The following is a 19,410-nucleotide window of genomic DNA, read 5'->3' on the forward strand; positions in this document are numbered from 1 at the left end:
GAAATACTTCCCAGAATCAATAACTGGGATCTCATATTATTAAAATATTTTTGTATGTTGAAAGGAATCTCCAACACAGTAAAAAGGAAACACTTGAATTCTGAAAAAATCTTAAGTCAACTGTTTCTTAGACAAAGGCCTTCTGCCTAGAACATACAAAGAATAAAAAAAATAAAAAATAGACCCCGAAATTCAAAGACCCCATCCAAAAACGAACATTGGTGATGAACACACAGTTCTCAGATAGAAATACAGATGGCAAACAAATACATGAAGAAATGCTCAGCATCACTGGTCATTAGAGAAATGCAAATTAAAATCACACTGAGGTTCCATCTCACTCCAGGAAGAATGGATAGGATAAAGAAAACTACCAACAATAAATCTGGAGAGTCTGTGGGGCAAAAGGAACTCTTTTGCACTGTTGGGTGGTATGTAGACTGATGCAACCACTGGAGATATCTGGAAGTTCCTCAAAAAGCTGGGATTGGAAGACCCATTTGACCCAGCTATTCCACTTCTAAGCATATTCCCCAAAGAACTGAAAACATATCACAGTGATATATGTGCACCTATGTTTATAGCAGCAGAATTTGTAATAGCCAGGTCTTGGAAACAACCTACGTGCCCATCAGCTGAGGAACGGATTAAAAAGCTGTGGTATTTTTATACAATGGAGTACTACTCAGCTATAAAGAAGGATCACATTGAGATATTTATAGGTAAACGGATGTACCTTGAGACCATACTCAAGTGAAATAAAACTCATATATGTAAATACCATATTGTCTCCCTATTGTAAGAAATAGTAAGAGTGCATAAAATACAAAATCTTCAATAAATACAGTGAAAGGGTAAGAATCTGCTCAAAGGGGAAAAAATAGTATCTCAGAAAATAGGAGGAAAAAAGAAAAGGAAAGAAAAAGAAAAAACATCTAAATTTGTATAAACACACTTAAAGACACCTAAGACAATTGTGCTACAAATTCTTAAGTTCCTGGAACAAAACAGGTTACACTCGTAGAATTGGAACTATTTTGCATGTTAGTGTGTAGTTTTCTGAAGAACTCTTTTGAAGATCACTCTGGAAAATAACCACCTTGCATGTTCTCACCACCTTGTTTTGAAGGCCTGTATCATTCTTTTGGGCTCTTTGCTGTTGTTATTTGCCATTTCTTGTTTTTCTAGTAATGTTTTGTTTTGGTTTTATCTCTAATACAGAAAGGATACATATACACGTAGAGGTTATACATGCCTAGAACTTCTAAACAGTTTGAGAATAGATTGTATTATGCATGTTGAAATGAACAGCAACTTTGAAGAAAGAGACATTATGGTATCTATTGCTGATTCCGTATAGTCATGCTGTGAAATCCAGTAATGCTTTTATTCTTTGTTCTGAGTGTTTTTAGTCTGTTTTGTACTGTTTAATTTCAACATACATGAAGGTATGGACAGCTATTTTAAAGGGAACTGTGGCCATTGTCGATTTTTCTGTAGTCTGGTTTTGAAGGCCTGTAATGCCTTCATTACTGTGTTCTGATCAGTTTTACACTATTTTGCTTTATATGAATTCATTGTGTATGAAGATATAGACAACTATTTGGAAGAACAGACATTATGGTACTCACTGTTGATCTTTTGTCTTGCTTTGAAATCTGTCACTTACATTGTTTTCTTCTGATCTGCTGTGTTTTATTTTAGGTTTAATTTTATTCTCTTTAAAATAAATACAACTTTCCCAAACCACTACTTCCCAAAAAGCCCTATTACAAAGTAATTTTTTTCTCTTTTTACACAAAACTATCAAGATTTTTTCCTTGACTTTATTTTCTAATAAATAGACACTGAATAAACCCACAACTGTTAATTTCATTTTCAGAATATAAAATGTTCCCCCAAATATTCACTGTTCTCAAGTCTTAACACCTCTCAAAAATATGGTTGTATTGCAGATGTGGTTGACAGATTAAGCACAATACTACAATTAAGGTGTCAGCACCCCTGAAAAACTATTTGTGCTCAAATGATCATGGGTTTGTTTTTGATTATGAAATCAGTCTCTCCATTTCCACCAATTCCCTCTGAAATCCCAAACAAAAAGAGACAAAGGTAATCACCACAGGGCAGTAGAATTATTTAAACTTTTTAATTTGCCTTTACACATTATATTAACATCCATATTACAAGGCATTCCATTCACAAATATTACAGTTTGATAAAAACTTTACACACACACCCCCAAAAGTCTATACCAGATTTAGTCACTTTACTAAATCATTAAAACAATAAAAGTAATGGAAACATTATCATAATTCTCAAAGCAATAAGGTCTGAGGCACTCTGGGAAAGATGTTCTTTTACAAGTATCATGTGTCACTGGTACCAAATTATTAAAAAGTCATCACTCAGTAATCAAGTACACTCTATTATCTACTGTCAAAGACTCTAGGACCTATCATAGGTGTACACATCTATCTAAACAACTGTTGAAAGAAACAGATATTGGGCATCCATGGCTGTTTTTAAGGAGGTTCTCTATTATGAACTGATGGTATGTATTTTCAGCACACCACAGACAGCAGTATCCCTGTGCAGGGTTATAGTACTCAGAGTTCCTTTCTCATCATTAGGTTTACTAAATTTCAGATTCTCAATTTACTGTGCTCACAGTAAGAAACATTTTAGAACACTTTCTCCATCATCCATCCCACAGTGTAGCCCCTATCTTTTCTGGTTCACCAAGCTATGCCCTAGAAATAAGTAAGAGGGTTTTTCCTCTTCCATTTCTGACCAAACAGAAGTCTGAAATGGCAGTGCATTATAAAATTCTATGCCTTGCAGCATCAGCCACCACTTGAACCATAGTTATTTTTGCCATAAACTAAACTTTTAAAAGTTTGATATGCTTCTGAACCAAATTTTACCACATTCATCTACTAAGCCAAAGTCAACACTGGGGAGAAGCTCTCACTGAGTGCTTTCCTACACACAATTATAGGAATAAATAGCAAGAAAGAGGGAAAGGCCAATTCTCAAGTAGAAATTAAGTCACCAGAAACTATGGATCCATTTATGACAACAAATAACTCTGCCAGAGCAGAACTAATCTAAACCGAAGGTCACACAGTATTCTTAATAATGTATATGGAATTTAAAATGTATACATATATATTTCCACATATATATAAAATAAAAAATCTGGAGCAACAGATGTTGCTAGAATTTCAAGGATTTTCACCTTCAACATTCACTGGAAAGCAGCTGGCTCTTGATGGCCCATCTGTCGCAGTGGTAAAAGCAACTAGAAGCAGGTTAAAGTGAAAGTGCTCAAGGGGTAAATGAGAAAACAGGTATTCAGAGAAAAGGGGTTGAGGAGAATAAGAAAGGAGTTAAGCAATGTTTCCTTTATTCTTCTCATCTTTTTTGACTCAAGACAAGTTGTTGAGGATTCATACCTATGCCGTAAAACATTCTTATCAAAACAATTTAAGTGATAAAAAAATTTGACTCTTCCTTTCTGTACTCTCAATACAATGCATAGTACAGTTAAGAAGGTATTTTTGAGATGTGTCATCTTGCGAGAATTCAAAATTGGGACATGAAGTGAGGTCGAGTACTATCCAGTCGCCGGGTCAGGATTTCACAGCCAGTGTCTGTTACCAGCAGAGTATGCTCAAACTGAGCAGAACGCTTTCCATCTCTTGTCACAGCAGTCCAGCCATCTGGCCAGGTTTCATCCTGCCATCCACCTTAAATAAACAAAAACTATCTCTCAATTTCATCACTCAGTTTGCAAAATAAACTCTCTAGAAAAACACGTATTAAAAAGAAAACCAATTATAAAATTCCATATTAAGAAGCCTATTAATCTTTTAATTGATTAGCCTTATCAAATTCTTTGTGTATCATACAATCTCATATTTCCCCATATAAAATAAAGATGGTATTTTCAAAATAAAGGTACTGAAAAAAAATAAGGTATTACACTTGATTTTAGAAAATATATCACAGAACCGTGAGTAAAAACTTCAATAAATTTAGCTTTTTCCTGATATAACTTTAGCACCTGACTATAGCTGGTGTTAGTGAAGAAATCATGTAAACTTTGATACATTGATTGTTAAACACTCAATTCCTGGTATGATTTTTAAATTACAGGCACACAATCAGATGGTGACAACAGAGTATACTGTCCAATTTTTATAAATTATAACCAAACAACTAGATAGGTAAAAAGGAAAAAGGGTCAGTAACAGGATCATAAAAATACAATGATGCAAAATGAATTAAAGACAAGCTGAAACTAGAGAAGGGGTGTCAAGATACAGTGAAAAGATGAGAAAACACAGACACAAAGAAGAGAAAATAAGAAGATAAAACCCTTAAGAATCTGAGGCGGGGTACAATAAGAAAGCCAATTTTGAATACTACTACAAATATGTAGCAGAGATTTTATTTCAAAATTATAGTGTCAAAAAAATTAATATACTCTTTAAGTAATCTTCAAAGAAATATATCACTCTGACCCCCCCACTGACTCAGACAAATCTCAGAACAGACTCAGTAATCATGTATAATTTAGTTTTGCAATATTGTACCTCAGTCTAAAAAAGAATTTGAGACAGCTCAAAGTTAATTCACGGTTCATTGAACATTGAAAAGATGAATAAACAGGCTATTTTTTAATGTAATGATCTTTATTTATGCAAATGAACTTCAAATATATTACTGCTTTGTTATAACCTGATTATCTGAACTAGTTCTTTAGAAAGATATTTGCTTACTTCTGCATATACTATGTCTCACCAATCACATGCCCCTTAATGAAAAGTGTACAACTAAACAATCCTTTCTTCCTAGTGCCTTTTCTTCCACTGTTGCCATGCCTCACAACTGGATTCTTTTGATCAGAATTTTTTTTTTTAATTTTTATTTTTGTCTTTTTCTTTTTTATCGGTACTGGGGATTGAACTCATGACTGCCTGCTTGCAAGGCAGGCGCTTATGCCACTGAGCTAAATCCCCAGCCCCTTTGATCAGAATTTTATCCTCACTCTGAAGTGATAACAGAAACACTGTATTTGTCCTTAAAATAGGTAAGGTACTTTATATTAATATAAATCAACTCAGTTCTTACAGCAACCCTCAAGTAGTAAGAAAGTGGTTAACCATGTCTCCTGTGATCCTACCTGCTGATATCATGACTTTGTTTCATCCATTCTTCCCAAGTGTGGGCTAAATTTAGTGACTCAATTCTAAGAAAAAGAATATGGATATACTCTCAGGATTAGGCAACAAAAAGACTAGAAGGACCCAGAGAAGAAGTATCCTTTTACACAGGGCTCAAGACACACTGGTCCAACTATCAATAACTCATTTTGCATCATGTAAACCCAACAAAGTTGGGCATGGTTGCACACTCCTGTAAGCCCAGCACTCAGGAGGCTGAAGGAGGAGGATTGTTGCAAGTTTGAAAACTACCTGGGCTATAAACTGAGCCCAAGGCCAGCCTGAACTGCACAGAGAGACTCTGTCTCAAAAAGACAAAACAAAAACAAAACCTAACAAACAACTGGCAGAGAACACCCCAGCTCATCTCTGACAGGCACTCTGAGAGCTCAGTAATGAGTGCTGGTCCTAACACTAAGCCTATCACTGTTGCCTCATTCCTGTCACAGAATCCCAACAGTGTGGACACTACAGCTAAGTTGTTTGGCATTGTGCTTTTTGCACAATTCTTTGTGAAGCCACACAGCAACATGAGGGCAAACTCTGAAAGGAGAAGCAAGCTCAAAAATTGACAGTTAATAAGTTCTGCCACATTTAAGTAGAACTTGGGCAAGCTAGCCCAGGCCTCTGGAACAATCAGATTGCTCTGTATAATGGGGATATCATTTTGCTCATATTCTGTGCAAATTTAAACCATATAACAATGCCTGCCTCAAAGTGGATAACTCAACAATTACTTTTCTTTATGTCTTTCCCCTCCTATATCAAGCAAGAACTTCCATACAGACTTCATATAGACTCCTATTTGGTCTTTACGAAGTGACCAGGATTCAGTTATTTCAGAACCTACTGACAGCAAAGGAATTATCATGTAGAAAATATCACCTTTCTGCCAACACTTGACAATGTTTAATTCTCTACATTTAAGTTTGAGATGGCATGCATGCCCAAAATCACAGCACTCGGGAGGCCAAAGTAGAATTGTTGCAAGGTCAAAACCGGCCTGGGCTACAAAGTGAGCCTGCACAGTGAGACCCTGTCTCAAAAAGAAAACCCCCACCCCAAAAAAGTTCAAAATGGGATAGGATGCAGGAATGAAGAAAGCAAGCAAAACAGACTGCTGATCTGGTGGGTAATTAAAAAATAGATAAAAATTCAAGTAAAGAATATTATAGCACCATGTTTTCTCACCTTCGCAAATCATTGGCTCGATTGTAAATACATGGCCCGACTTCATCACTCCAACGGCTTTATTTTCTGGAATTAAAAAAGAAAAAAAACCCTCAAAAGATCTCAAAAACCAAGTGTTCTATTGAACATTTCATAACAGTGTACAACAGGCCAGAGAGTTAGCTCAATGGTGTAAGCGTCTGCCTGGCAAGCGCAAGGTTGTGAGTTTGATCCCCAGTACAAAAAAAAAATGTCCAACATATATTCCCATCAGTGATTCTTTATTACTTTCGCCTCTCCTTATTCTCTTTGTTAAAGTACATCATTCAACACGTAAGCAACATGCCAGTAATGACCTACCTTAAAGCAGATTATTATTCTAGGCATACTTCATTCTGCTTATGTTTTCTACATCAAAATATATGGATTCCCACTAGTTGAATTCCAGGTTATGATTATTACTTCCATAAGAGAGAAATTCTGAATCAAGTGCTGCAGATTAGAAATGTAATCACAGAAACAAGCCAAGTGCCATCATTCATTCATCTTTAAAAGAGATTTGAATGACAGGTATTTTGAATTATGACATAAGTTTCCTACTTCTTTGGAGGTAAGGCACGTGTGCCTATATTCAGGGTCACAGCCTGTAAAAGCACTTACTGTATATGATTTTCATTGTTTTAGAAAAATCTGTCTTTTCCTCATCTTAAAATGAGAACAAAGTCTTTGCATACTAGTCTGGGTTTTTTTTTTTGTTTTTTTAAATACTAAAAGAGATATTTTCCATCTCTTCTTTGAAGTGCTGCTGTGGTTTTTTTGCCGGGTCTGGTTTGGGGAATTTTTGGTTTGTTTTATTCTGATTTTTACCTTTTCCCCAAGTTCACTAATATGAGAGTATTTTGCAAGACCAACATGAGAAACACAATTATGAATTAAGTTGCCTTAATTAAGCTGTCTAGACCTGCCACTCCTCCAAAGAACTTTAAAACAGGGATAAGGGCTTATTAGAAAATCTTGGACTAAAAAAATTAAAACAGTAAGAATTGATAAAGCTATCTGCTAAATGAATGACTGGCACTTATTCAAGATGACCACCAGATGGCAAAAGCTGCAGCCTTTCGGCTCCTTTCCCTTTGCAAGGCGTTGAGCCCAAAGTGGAACAGCAAATGTTTCCAGTGAACTCAACCTCTAAGCCCACTCTTCCTAGGTATGGTCCAACCTCACGTACATGTTTACATCAGGTGAACAGCTACCATCCTGCTTTCCAAAACACACTCACCACAGAGTCCAAGTCTAAATGTGCATAAAATGTTTAATGCAATGAAGTGACAGTATCAGATTTTTCATTTCTAATCTCACAAACTTTCAAAGTAACATACAGCTTACTGCATACACAGACATGGTCTATATTCTCATGAGGACAACAACAACAACAAAAAATAGTCAAGAGTGCCTGTGTAGTGCGACAGGAAGAAAACACATGATAAAAGCATCCAGAGTTGTACAGTTCCCTCCAGCAGCACAGCCACACACTTGCAAAGTGGCTCTTCACAAAGGGTTGGTTATCCATGCAAAACACTGCAAATTTCAAAATCTGAAGCAGCATGTAACCTTGTATCTCACTAAATGCTGCCACAATATTTTGGGTAAAATACATTAAATATAGTATTAAAATAAATTCCACTCATACTTTTTAATTTATACTGTGGAACTTGTAAATTATCTATGTGCCTTATAATGTATTTTTTTTTTTTTTTGGTCTTTTTATTGGTACCAGGGATGGAACTCACGACTGCCTGCTTCCAAGGCAGGCGCTTATGCCGCTGAGCTGAATCCCCAGCCCCTCATAATGTATTTCTACTGAATGGTGGTGATACAGAGAATCCATGTTTCACTCCAGTTTCTGTTACTGATTTATTAGGCTATAAAAATTACAATTTCTACTCATTTGTTACAGTGTTAAAGTTTCTCAACAAATACAATACATATTGTCTGAGGACTGTACTATGTTGCAAGTAGAATGCTAGGTACTCCTTTAAAGAACTGTACTACTGTGCCATCTCTCTCAGAAATACTGCAATGCATCTTGTAAATGTAGGGTCTATTATTATTTTCCAACAATTAATAACTGAAAGAAGTAAATTCACCTTTCAAAGACTTTTCTCACATTAGAAGTGGTAGAGGGAAATCATGCAACATTTTCCTGATTTAAGAATATATGTGTGATATTTTTTTTTTTTTTTGTCTTTTTTGTTTTTTTATCGGTACCAGGGATCGAACTCACGACTGCCTGCTTGCAAGGCAGGCGCTTATGCCGCTGAGCTAAATCCCCAGCCCCTATTTAAGAATATAAAGTTAGAAACCAAAGCAGAGATTAACATTTTAAAAGGACATTTTAAAAGTCCAGGCCATAATGATGATAATTATAAATCTCTTAGCAATTTCCTAAGTGATTTCCCTAAGTGATCACAGCATGTCCTGATTAAATAAATCCAATTTATATTTGACTTTTCATGAATATATCAAATGTAAAAAATGAAGTGTACCTGGACTTTATTGTTTTACAGAGTCAGTCTCTGTCTGTCTCTCTCACCCATATCCAAACCCAACTTTGTTGCCTCTGCACATTAGGGAATGTTTTTTATTTTTTCTCTGTCCATTTTCTTACCCATACACACACACAATCAGAATAGCTACTTCTGCTGGGCATCATGCATACTTGTAATCCTAGCACTTGGGAGGCTGAGACAGGAGGATCACCACAAGTTCAAGGCAGCCTGAACTACATACAGCAAGATCCTATACTCAAAAGCCAAAAATGAAAAATAAAGAATAATGACTGTCTGTGGAAGGAATGTACCCTCAGATGATTACAGAGATTAAGAGTTATCTCAGAGTTTTTGTTAGCTTTTATTTCAAGCATGAGTCACAAAGTAGTATGGTCTCTAGTGAATGGTTATGCATAGCTTCTCCTCTCAAGAAGTTTCTTCTCACTTGAATTTCTCCTAATAACACTCAAAGTCCAGGATTTTACCACTTCACAACAGGACTACAGCAATAATTGAGAACTTTGTTGACTATCCTGAATAGCTTTCATGTGCAACATATCCTCAACATCCTGCTGAATTAGTCTTGCCAAAACACAAGCTTCATCAGTCCATTCTTCTATTCCAAAATGTTTCAGAATATTCTTACAGATGAAGTAAGACTTCCTTAGTCTGGCATTTCACATGCCCAGCCCTGCCCACTGCCTAACGCTAGTCCTCAAAATGTAACACTTAGCCAAGCTTATCTTGTCTCTCTCTCTCTCTTGGGTCTTAACGTGAAGCACTTGGTTAGACTTCCTCCACACAGAATGCATCTTAACCATGTTTTAGTTTACCCCAGGGCTCAGCACTCAGGCCTGTAAAGAGGCACAAAGTAGAGACAAGTGAGTGAGTCAAACAACCAGATAGACACACTGAATGACCAACTAACCAACCCCAGATTTCTTAGGTACCATTCTCATTACTGAGACAAAATACCTGACACTCCCAGGTTAAGGAGGAAAGGTATATTTCAACTATTTATAGAGGTGTCAGTCCATAATCGGCTGGCTCCAAAGCAGGGTGACATGGCAAAGGGGCATCACAGGTGGCATGGCACGACAGGCAGTAAGCAGCAAGCAGCAAGCCCACCTTCTTTCTGTCCTTTTATGTTCCTTCCAGGCCATAAGCCTGTTGACTAGTATCACCCACACTCAGGTTGGAGCTTCCATTATCCATCCCAGAACTACGCTACACCAGTTATTGCACATCCTTGGTCCATATTTATACACTTTAGATCAAACTACTTGAAAAAAATCCCACCTATGAGCATATGAAGCTTTGGGGAGACATCTAGATACAAGTCTTACCACCAAGCTATCATTTGTTTACTAGAACGTGTAAATTCGAATAAGTCACCTCCATATGCAGACTCTGTTTTCAAAAAAAGAGCTGAGAAATTATGTAATTGTGATAATTAATTAAAATCAAATTATAGCCATTCTTTCACAACTGAGCTCTGTTCCTGTTTGATAAATGAGTTGGTCACTAAGTGAAGAACTGTATATAGTAAGTACAATATTCAGAACAAAGAAGAGCTCAAAGGAAACTCCAATTTGATGACTTTGCTTTTATTTGCATAATATGTAACATGCAGTACTGTAATGTATGACGGAGTATGAAACTACAGTACAACCAGCAAAAATTGCAGTACTGTTTTGTGGAGTAAGCCATCATAAAACTATACCACCACTCATATTCCTTTGTGGTAAACTTGAATGTGTGTCATAAGTTCAAGTGGCAGGTCATAAGTCCATACACTGATGAGTCATCAAAGGACAAAGAACTATACACAGAGCTGTGATATCACTGTTTAACCATGAACATTAGGCTCTTTTCATATAAGTCACGCAGCACTCTAAATGATTTCCCCCATGTATTATCTCACTTAATCTTACTAACAATTCATTAGGTACTACTCCCTCCTCTTGTATAAATGAGGTAATTAAGCACAGGCATTACTGGTCACAGCTTGTCAGCAACTCTCTTAGTTTCCAGGTTCATTTAGCCATCCACAACCAGGAGTATAAGAAAAGTCCAGAAAAATAGAAAAACACATTTATTTACAATTTGGCAAAAGGCCACTAGCACACCTTGCTTGAGAAGCACAAAACGACTCTTTTATGGTTAGTGTCTGCCTGAGGTTGTGAGTTTTATTTCTGGTACAAAAAGAAAGAAATCAGAAACCATACTAAACCATACCAGACTACACTATGTCAACTTGAGAAGTTTAGAATCTTAAGACACTCAGCTCAGCAGGGAGCCAAGGTCCTTAATTTGTAAACATCTTCAGCCTGTGCAAGAGGAGGTCACAGAGGTGGCGTGAGTGCTATACCCGCTCTGGGTAATGGGTGGAGGGTAGCCTGCTTACCATATAAGGGAGGAAAAGAGGCATGTTCCCTGACCCCTTTGCTCTTGCTGTTTTTGGTGTTTTCTGCTGTACTGAACTGTTGCTCTGTGCCACACCACCCTGCCTTGGAGTCAGTTGATTACCGACTGAAACGTCCACAAACTGTGAGCTGTATCTTTGTTTCCTTAATTTTGGGTGTTGGGTATTTCGCCTCAGCAGTAAGAGAAAAGTAACCAACACAGACTCCAATTTATAGAAGAAGTAGAACAAAACCTAAGAAATGTCCATATGCATAGAAAACAGCCAGAGGGCTGGCATGGAATGGGGGACAGGGATTTATAATTGGTGTTGAAAAGCTTGGAAAAATCCTAGTTTTAAAAGATTCATTTTAACTTCCTAGTTACACAGGAGATTCATGAGAATTTTCTATGGAAACAGCTTTCTCTCTCCATACAATTACGTGGGTGGACAGATGGTCACTTATAGTAGGTAGATTTCACCTACAGCACTACATAACAGATTCATCCCATATCTATCTAATCTCCACACAAAAAAAAGTTTCTAGAAGACCTGTCTTATACTTTCCTTGCTAATCTACTAGTGCTCTGAAATTGAAAAATACTTTGTCTATTCCCCTCTAATTGTATCAATAAATAGTATGGTTTCTGATTTCTTTCTTTTTGTACCAGAAATAAAACTCACAACCTCAGGCAGACACTAAGCTAAATCCCAGGCTATTATCTGACATATATTAAGAAACTACAGCAAACCATGATTTACACCAAAAGAATCAGAAAAGTGAAGGTTAGACCTATGGCAGTTAAGATTCAACCGTGTCACTGAACTCATGCCCATGGAAAATAAATGCAAATGACTTATGCCAATTTCGGGTAGGTTTATTACAGGTGCCCAAGCATATCCACTCCAAGGTTCTTTCCGTGCTCTTGCACTATGCTCTAACTATAAGGACAATTCACTAGGTGACCAGGAAAACTATAAATTGAAAATGACACAGCCTAGGCCATATCCCCGCAGTGACCAAACATACCTGCGTTGGACTGTTGTCTGAGCAAGACTTGAACTTGTGTTTGAACAAAGGTATATTTTAGGACTCTATTTGTTGTAGCTAGTAGATTAATGAATACAAAACACTCGGTCCTGTTAAATGTATGAATATTTGTTGAATAAATTTGTCGAATAGCAAATCTTTGGATAATACTTACTGGCATAGTGGGGTACATTAGGAGCTGTATGAAAAAGCTTATGGATTCCATGCCCACAATAACTTCTAACAACTGAAAATCCACTTGCTTGAGCATGCTTCTGAATAATGTTTCCCAATTCTCTGTATCGAACACCAGGTTTCACTAAAAGAAAAGGACAATTCATAACAAAGAGAAATAATCCTAAAAAACTAATACCTTGGTGTTAAGGACCTTTGTAAGTACTTTAAATGTCTTTGTGCCTAAATATTCAGATGAGGAACCCAACGCAGAGAGGCTATACAGCCACTAAATAGCAGAGTTCTAATTCAAACTAGGACCACTTCAGTTCCTCCTTTAATGTCAGAAAAGGAGAATACCTTACAATGTTATAGGAGTGTAGACAAGTACCTTTTGCCTTCCCTAGTAACAGACATTGAACAATAAAATGAAAAGTACATTTCTCCTCACATTCTTCTCTAAAGTCAACACTCCACTCCACTCTACTCTACTCCATGGAACAGAAGAGTTAAGAAAGTACCAGAAGAAAAAAGGAATGTCAAAAATTAACTTCATTTCTTCCAAACTGCAGTGTGGTTAACTTCTGAAGAATTACTTTCCCTGGACTTCTCTATCCACATAAAAATGATTTCCTATTCATAGTTGCCTTTGCAACAGGGCCTGGGCACAGAATAGTATTTTTCACTGTATAATTACTTCTAATTTTTATGACTTTAGTACTGATATGATAAAAAAACAAATCAAAGAAATGGTTCTCACTGCTGTTAAGGTTGTTCAAGCACTAAGATCTAAGAAGTGGAGCACTGCTAGGTTCCTGGAGAATCAAGCCATGGTTCTAGATATCCTCTAACTCCTACAATCTCTTAGTCTGATTGTCAATCACAGGTTTAGCTACATTCTAGTTCCTCTATCCAATCAACTTTCTTCAACTGCTTCAAAGCTCAAGGAGTTGTATTTTAATCAATTTTTAAATTTCTTCTTAACCATATGGTTCATATGTTGATGTTTTTGGCAGGAGAAAAGGAGCTTCCAATTTTTAACCTCTGTGTATCAAATAATTTTCCTTCATTCCTATCCACAACTTTCTGTCAGCCCTGGTTTGGGGCAGTGAGGACACAAATTTTAACCATTCTGCATAGTACATAATAAAGAAAATCTCCACTCAACAATAATGACAGAAAGTGATGGCAGAAGATACTGCCCTGTCGAACTAGGACCAACTCTGGTCATGAGGGTAAGATGTGCAGAGACTTTTGTTCCTCCCACACAGAATGGTGGTGTGACTGATATCCACTGGAAAGACGCCAGGCCACATGTTAAGCATCTTATAATGCAGAAGTCCTTATAATAAAGAAACATCAGGCTCCTAAAATGCCATTAATGCATTCACTTAAGAAATCCTACTCTAGAAAAAAGATCCGAAATATATCATAGATATTGTAAAATGGGAAGAAACATCAAAAGGAAGGAGAAACTGGGATGGGGGAATGCAGAAAAGAAGAAAAGGAAAAACAAAACAAACAAATACATATATAGATATAGATATATACACACATATATGGTAGTTGAACTACTAATTTCTCTTAGTTCATTGAAAAGAAAGGTTTACAGAAAGAAATAAAAGAAACACTTGTGCTAGTATTGTTTGGATAATTAAATACCGATATCTATTCTGAGTAACTAATTTGAAGATAATAATACACAATGTATTCGTCATTGTTACACTCCTACTGCCTTGTTCTAAATTTTTTTTCTCTTTAAAATATAAAAACTCTAGAAAAACCTTTTCTACTCTAGAAAAGTTCATTTCAACTTTTAAAACTTTAGTACTCCATACTAGGGTAGGAAATACATTAAATAAGTATTTTGAAACTCTGGGGAAAAGGAGGCAAAATGACATTTACAAGGCTATGGACAATACTTCTAAGGTATTAGTTGAAAGAAATTACAAACTATAGAATATTATGAACATTATGATTCCATTTAGCCTAATTAAATGCATACTATAGTTGTGTGTGCCTTTTTTTTTTTGTCTTTTTCGTTTTTATCGGTACCAGGGATCAAACTCACGACTGCCTGCTTGCAAGGCAGGCGCTTATGCCACTGAGCTAAATCCCCAGGCCCAATTGTGTGTGTCTTAAAGCATAAGAGAAAGGAAAAAAAGGGGTGGGGGTTAACAATGGATACTTCTAGAGCCAAGATATGAAAAGCAAAGAGGAAACAAAAGTAAAGCAGGCTCCTTCATTTCCTTCTTAAAAAAATCTTGTCTTGGGGGCTGGGGATTTAGCTCAGCGGCATAAGCGCCTGCCTTGCAAGCAGGCAGTCGTGGGTTCGATCCCTGGTACCGATAAAAATGAAAAAGACAAAAAAAAAAAAGAATGTAAAAATCTTGTCTTAATTTTCTATGAAAAGAATATAATTGTCACATAACTCAAAGAATAAAAAAGCAGAAATAGAAACCTCACTGAAGAATCATCCACACATTCCTCCTCATTTATCAGGCAAAGAAATGGAAGCGAATCTCAGAAGAGACGGGATGCTAAGAAATCACCTCATCTACCCTTGTCAAGGAACACCCAGATATCTTTAAACCCATTAGCTAGAAGCACCCAAAGCTAACTCACATGGCAGAGGGTGGAGGCAAAGCTAGTATGCACAGAAAACAGCAGTGACAATGGGTACCCATCATGGAGGCTGACCTGCATCAATGGCTTGCATCAGGCACTCATATGTTGTCTGCACTAGTTTCCGTGCTCCCTCATCCACGTCTCCAACAAAAAACGTCTCATTCAGGTCCCCATGATAACCACTGCGGTAAAGAGTAATGTCCACTGCAAAAGAATATGCAAATGTAAAGATGTCTGTTTTCACTGCAAAGTAAAAGAGCAGTTCTATTTCAAAACAGAAAGTTTTTCCAACATGAGAGCATCAACCAACTTAATAAAAGAAAAAAAAAATACATCTTCTGCAGTCTCAGAGTATACATAAGTATATAATGCTTACCACCGAACAGAAACTCCTTCAGGATAATTCACTAAGACCACTGCAACACAGGAATATGGCCACGCAGCACACACTATGTAGTGGGTTATTACAGTAATTAGGCCACGTGTAGCAAAAGAAAAAGTTAAGCAGGATACAATGACCAAGATAAATAACAGGGTTAGTAATACTAAACTGAAGACTTGCTACATTTTCTCATTAAATTAAAAAAATTAGATTCTCTTATTGTATACACTGTATATGAAATAAAAATAACAAGGATTTTATGAAAAACAGAATCAAATGTCGCGGTGAATGTCTGTAATTTCAGCACCCTGGGAAGCTGTGGCAGGAAAAGCCCAAATTCAAGGCTAGCCTAGGCAAAAGTGAGACCTATAAGTCTAAAAATAAAAATAAAAAATGAGAAGGGCCAGAGAACCCCAGGAAACGTGGACAAATGGACAGAAGAAAAAGAGGAAGAGGAAAAGGAGGGACAGAGAGAGGGAAAGGGAAAGGAGAAGATAAGTGGAAGGGGAAGAAAAGAGGACAGGAGAGGAGAATGGGGAGGGGGACGGAGAGGGAAGGGACGGGGGGCCTCATAACCTAGGGGACTCTAAACAAATGCTGTAACTGAAGCAGTAACAATGGCAATAAAAATGGTATCACATCACAACTAAATCTCTTCTATCATTCATAGCCAACATCATAACTGTCAAGTCTGAGTGACCTTTAACATTTGGGCTTACACTTCCTGAAGTCCCTAAAGAGAATGAGACTAATTTCAATAATAAAAATGCCAACTAGAGAAGCCTGCATCAATGCTGCTTGTTTGTTTGTATTTATTTATTTATATTTATTTATTTTTCTGGCACTGGGGATCGAACTCATGACCTTGTGCCTGACACCACTGAGCTAAATCCCTGGCCACGTACTGTTTTGTAAATCCACAGGAAAATGCCTTTGTACCTTCTCCTTTACACTTGTAGCTCCCCTTCAAAATAACAGAGCACAGATGTCCTGAAAGCTACTCCACTTCAGGAAAGGCACTGCTATGAGATTTGCACGTGCTGTCTTAAGGTCTTCATTTATTATTAAAGGTTTCTCAAGACTATTAAGAAAGCCTTCCCAAATCACTTCAAAAATATTAGTGGACGTAAAAAAAACAAAGCTGCACATTCAACATTACTTCATTCCACTGAGATCTTTCACCTGTTTAGCATATGAGACAAGCATTAAAGAAATACAAACTATTCTGTACATATCAGCCTAGACATACCTTACAAACACTGTGCATCAAAACTTACAAAAAACCTTCTACAGATTTTACAGTGACACTAAATTTTAAGTAGGAAAGAGCAAAAATATAGGGATTAAGTCAAGAGAACTAAAGTCACTAACAGATTCCCATAATGCTCCTTTGTTCATGGTAAAAAAAAAAAATTGCAGTCACATATTTCTTACCATTAACAATGTCACCTTCTTGCAAAGGTCGTCTGTCTGGAATTCCATGGCAAATGACTTCATTCACTGAGGTACAGCAAGACTTTGGGAAATTATAATAATTCAGAGGAGAAGGATAGCAATTTCTTGCAATGCATGCCTATAATAAAAAGAAAGTAATTTTGAATGTACAAAAAGAAAAATCGGATGCATTGAATCAGATTTTAAAATACACAAAATGAAGATACTATCATAAAGAACATATATAATATTTTATTTTAAAGACAGCACTTTTTTTTTTGGTTTCTGGTGTGTGTGTGTGTGTGTACACACACTGCGTGTGGGGTTTTCCAGATAGGGTATCATTAAGTTGCCCAGACTGCTCTACAATTTGACTCAAAAGAGCCTCTAGCCTCATTCTCCCGAGAGGCTGGACACAGGTTTCTACCACTGCAGCCAGCTGGGAGGCATAATCTTACAGAGCACACAGAATACACCAGTTTCTTTGCTGTTTACTTTGAGTCAAAGTCTCAGTAAGTTACTAAATTGCTCAGTGTGAGGCATAACTTGCCATGCTCCTGCCTCAGCCTCCCAAGAGTGCTGCCTAGCTTAATAAGCACTTTAGATATAATTATATTTTCTTATTTAGAAATAAACCTCTATCTCTACAACCAAAAAATGAACACAAGTATAATTAAGAAATAGTAAAGAATTCTCTGAGACATCAAGCAGTATATTTAGTGAAACATCAAATTATCTTCTAGCCTGCATAATAAGAAATACTTTACTTGGATATTTTATGCAGCTGGTAAATCACAGCAGACATTCTGCTTCCATACTGCCATACAATCTTCCTGTTTCTAATGGCTGTGCAAAATATCACTTGTGGAAGGTATCATAATAGCAATTCCACTATTACTGGACATCTAAATTAACCTGAAATTTTATCAATTACAAAAAACCTTACTACCAATAACTATATTTTCCCTTGTTTACAAATATTTTTAGAGCACTATAAATAGCAAGTTAGAGCATAAAGAATCAAGTTGTCTTGACTGAAAAATACCAACTCCATCCCTTAAAAAAGCTGTGGATGTTGGACAATTTCATTGGTTTCTTTCTTCATCAGTTTCCTTATATATAAATGGGGAAAGCACTCAAAATGCTTACTGCACCCTGGACATTTTATAGTAACACACATAACAATCCCCCAAAACCAAGATTTAGAAATTCTCAACTGAAAAATTTATAAACCTTTTAAAAGTTTGATATACTGTCAAATTCTTTCAGACATACTATATCTATCCCTAGTTACAATACCATTAGCATCCAAGACTGCCAGCTTCATCGTCTTCACACACAAAAAAAAATCTTTAAAATATTTACTGTAATTTTACTATAATTTACATTTGTCTGACTACTGGAACAGGTTTACTTGGTTTTCTGTATTATAATTACCCACTGAACACTTTTGTGAACAACCTAGTCACACAATGTAAATATCCATTTCTTAAAGTCTTAAGATCTCTGATAGGTAACTTTTATTTTTTTAAAAAAAGATACTATATTTACTATAAATATTTATATGTGGATATAAGTGAGTATTTATATATAAATATACATTTATATATATATTCATACCTGTGGATATAAAAGAAAAAATGGATTTCTACTAAGCCAGCTTCAGATATCATATGCTATTTAAGAATACTTGAGGTCTGAGCCAGGCGTGGTGGCTCACGCCTGTAATCCCAGCACTTGGGAGGCTGAGGCAGGAGGATCACTGCGTGTTCGAGACCAGCCTAGGCTACAAAGTGAGCTCAAGCCAGCCTGAACTGCATAGAGAGACCCTGTCTCAAAAAGACAAAAAAAAAAAAAAGAATACTTGAGGTCTGTAGCAGCACAATGTATTTAAAGCACTGACTATCTTATAAAAGCTTAACTGAAATTTCAAAAATAAGGTATTTCGGTAATCCTAGCACTCTGGGAAACTGAGGCAGATGGACTGCAAGTACAAGTTCAGTCTGGGGCACTTAGTGACATTCTGGCTCAAAAAAAAAAAAAAAGAAAAGAAAGAAAGGGCTGAGGATGTAGCTTAGTGAGAAGGTCCAGGGATCAGTCCTAAGCACACAAAAAAATAAAAACATAAGCTCCCCTTAGAACTCAGAGTCACAGACATAGGAGTTCCTCCGTAAGTATAGGGAGTTATAGGAACTATGCTTGAACGTCACTATCTAGACGCTCAAGACCCTTGCATAAAACAGTGTAGTATTTCCTTGCAAGCTATGTATACATGTACAGATACTTTGAATCATCTCTACACCAACTTAAAATCTAATACAATATAAATGTTATGTAAGGAGTTATTATTCTGTACTATTTAGGGAAAAAAAGAAAAAAAAGCTATATAGGTATACTTTTTCCCCAAA

At 36.5% G+C, this 19,410-nt stretch overlaps 1 protein-coding gene across 4 annotated transcripts in view; it reads right to left on the reverse strand.

The window, feature by feature from the left end:
• Positions 1–2,130: 2,130 nt before the first annotated feature.
• Positions 2,131–19,410, reverse strand: part of Metap1 (methionyl aminopeptidase 1) — a 92,478-nt gene continuing 75,198 nt past the window's right edge. For 2 of the 4 annotated variants that reach the window (XM_063247326.1, XM_063247328.1), the window contains 5 exons: positions 17,003–17,141; positions 15,259–15,390; positions 12,560–12,703; positions 6,423–6,488; positions 2,131–3,752 (listed from right to left, as the gene is read on the reverse strand). In XM_063247326.1, coding sequence (XP_063103396.1) covers positions 3,589–3,752; positions 6,423–6,488; positions 12,560–12,703; positions 15,259–15,390; positions 17,003–17,141 — 645 coding nt within the window. In that variant the 3' untranslated portion in view covers positions 2,131–3,588. Of the gene's footprint in view, positions 3,753–5,228; positions 5,258–6,422; positions 6,489–12,559; positions 12,704–15,258; positions 15,391–17,002; positions 17,142–19,410 lie in introns of those variants that run through there. The other 2 variants (XM_063247329.1, XM_063247327.1) reach the window with 2 other exon arrangements.

This window comes from Cavia porcellus, unplaced genomic scaffold (genome assembly GCF_034190915.1).
Source record: "Cavia porcellus strain 051 isolate PalLab524CR breed Dunkin Hartley unplaced genomic scaffold, mCavPor4.1 scaffold_4, whole genome shotgun sequence".
NCBI lineage: Eukaryota > Metazoa > Chordata > Mammalia > Rodentia > Caviidae > Cavia > Cavia porcellus.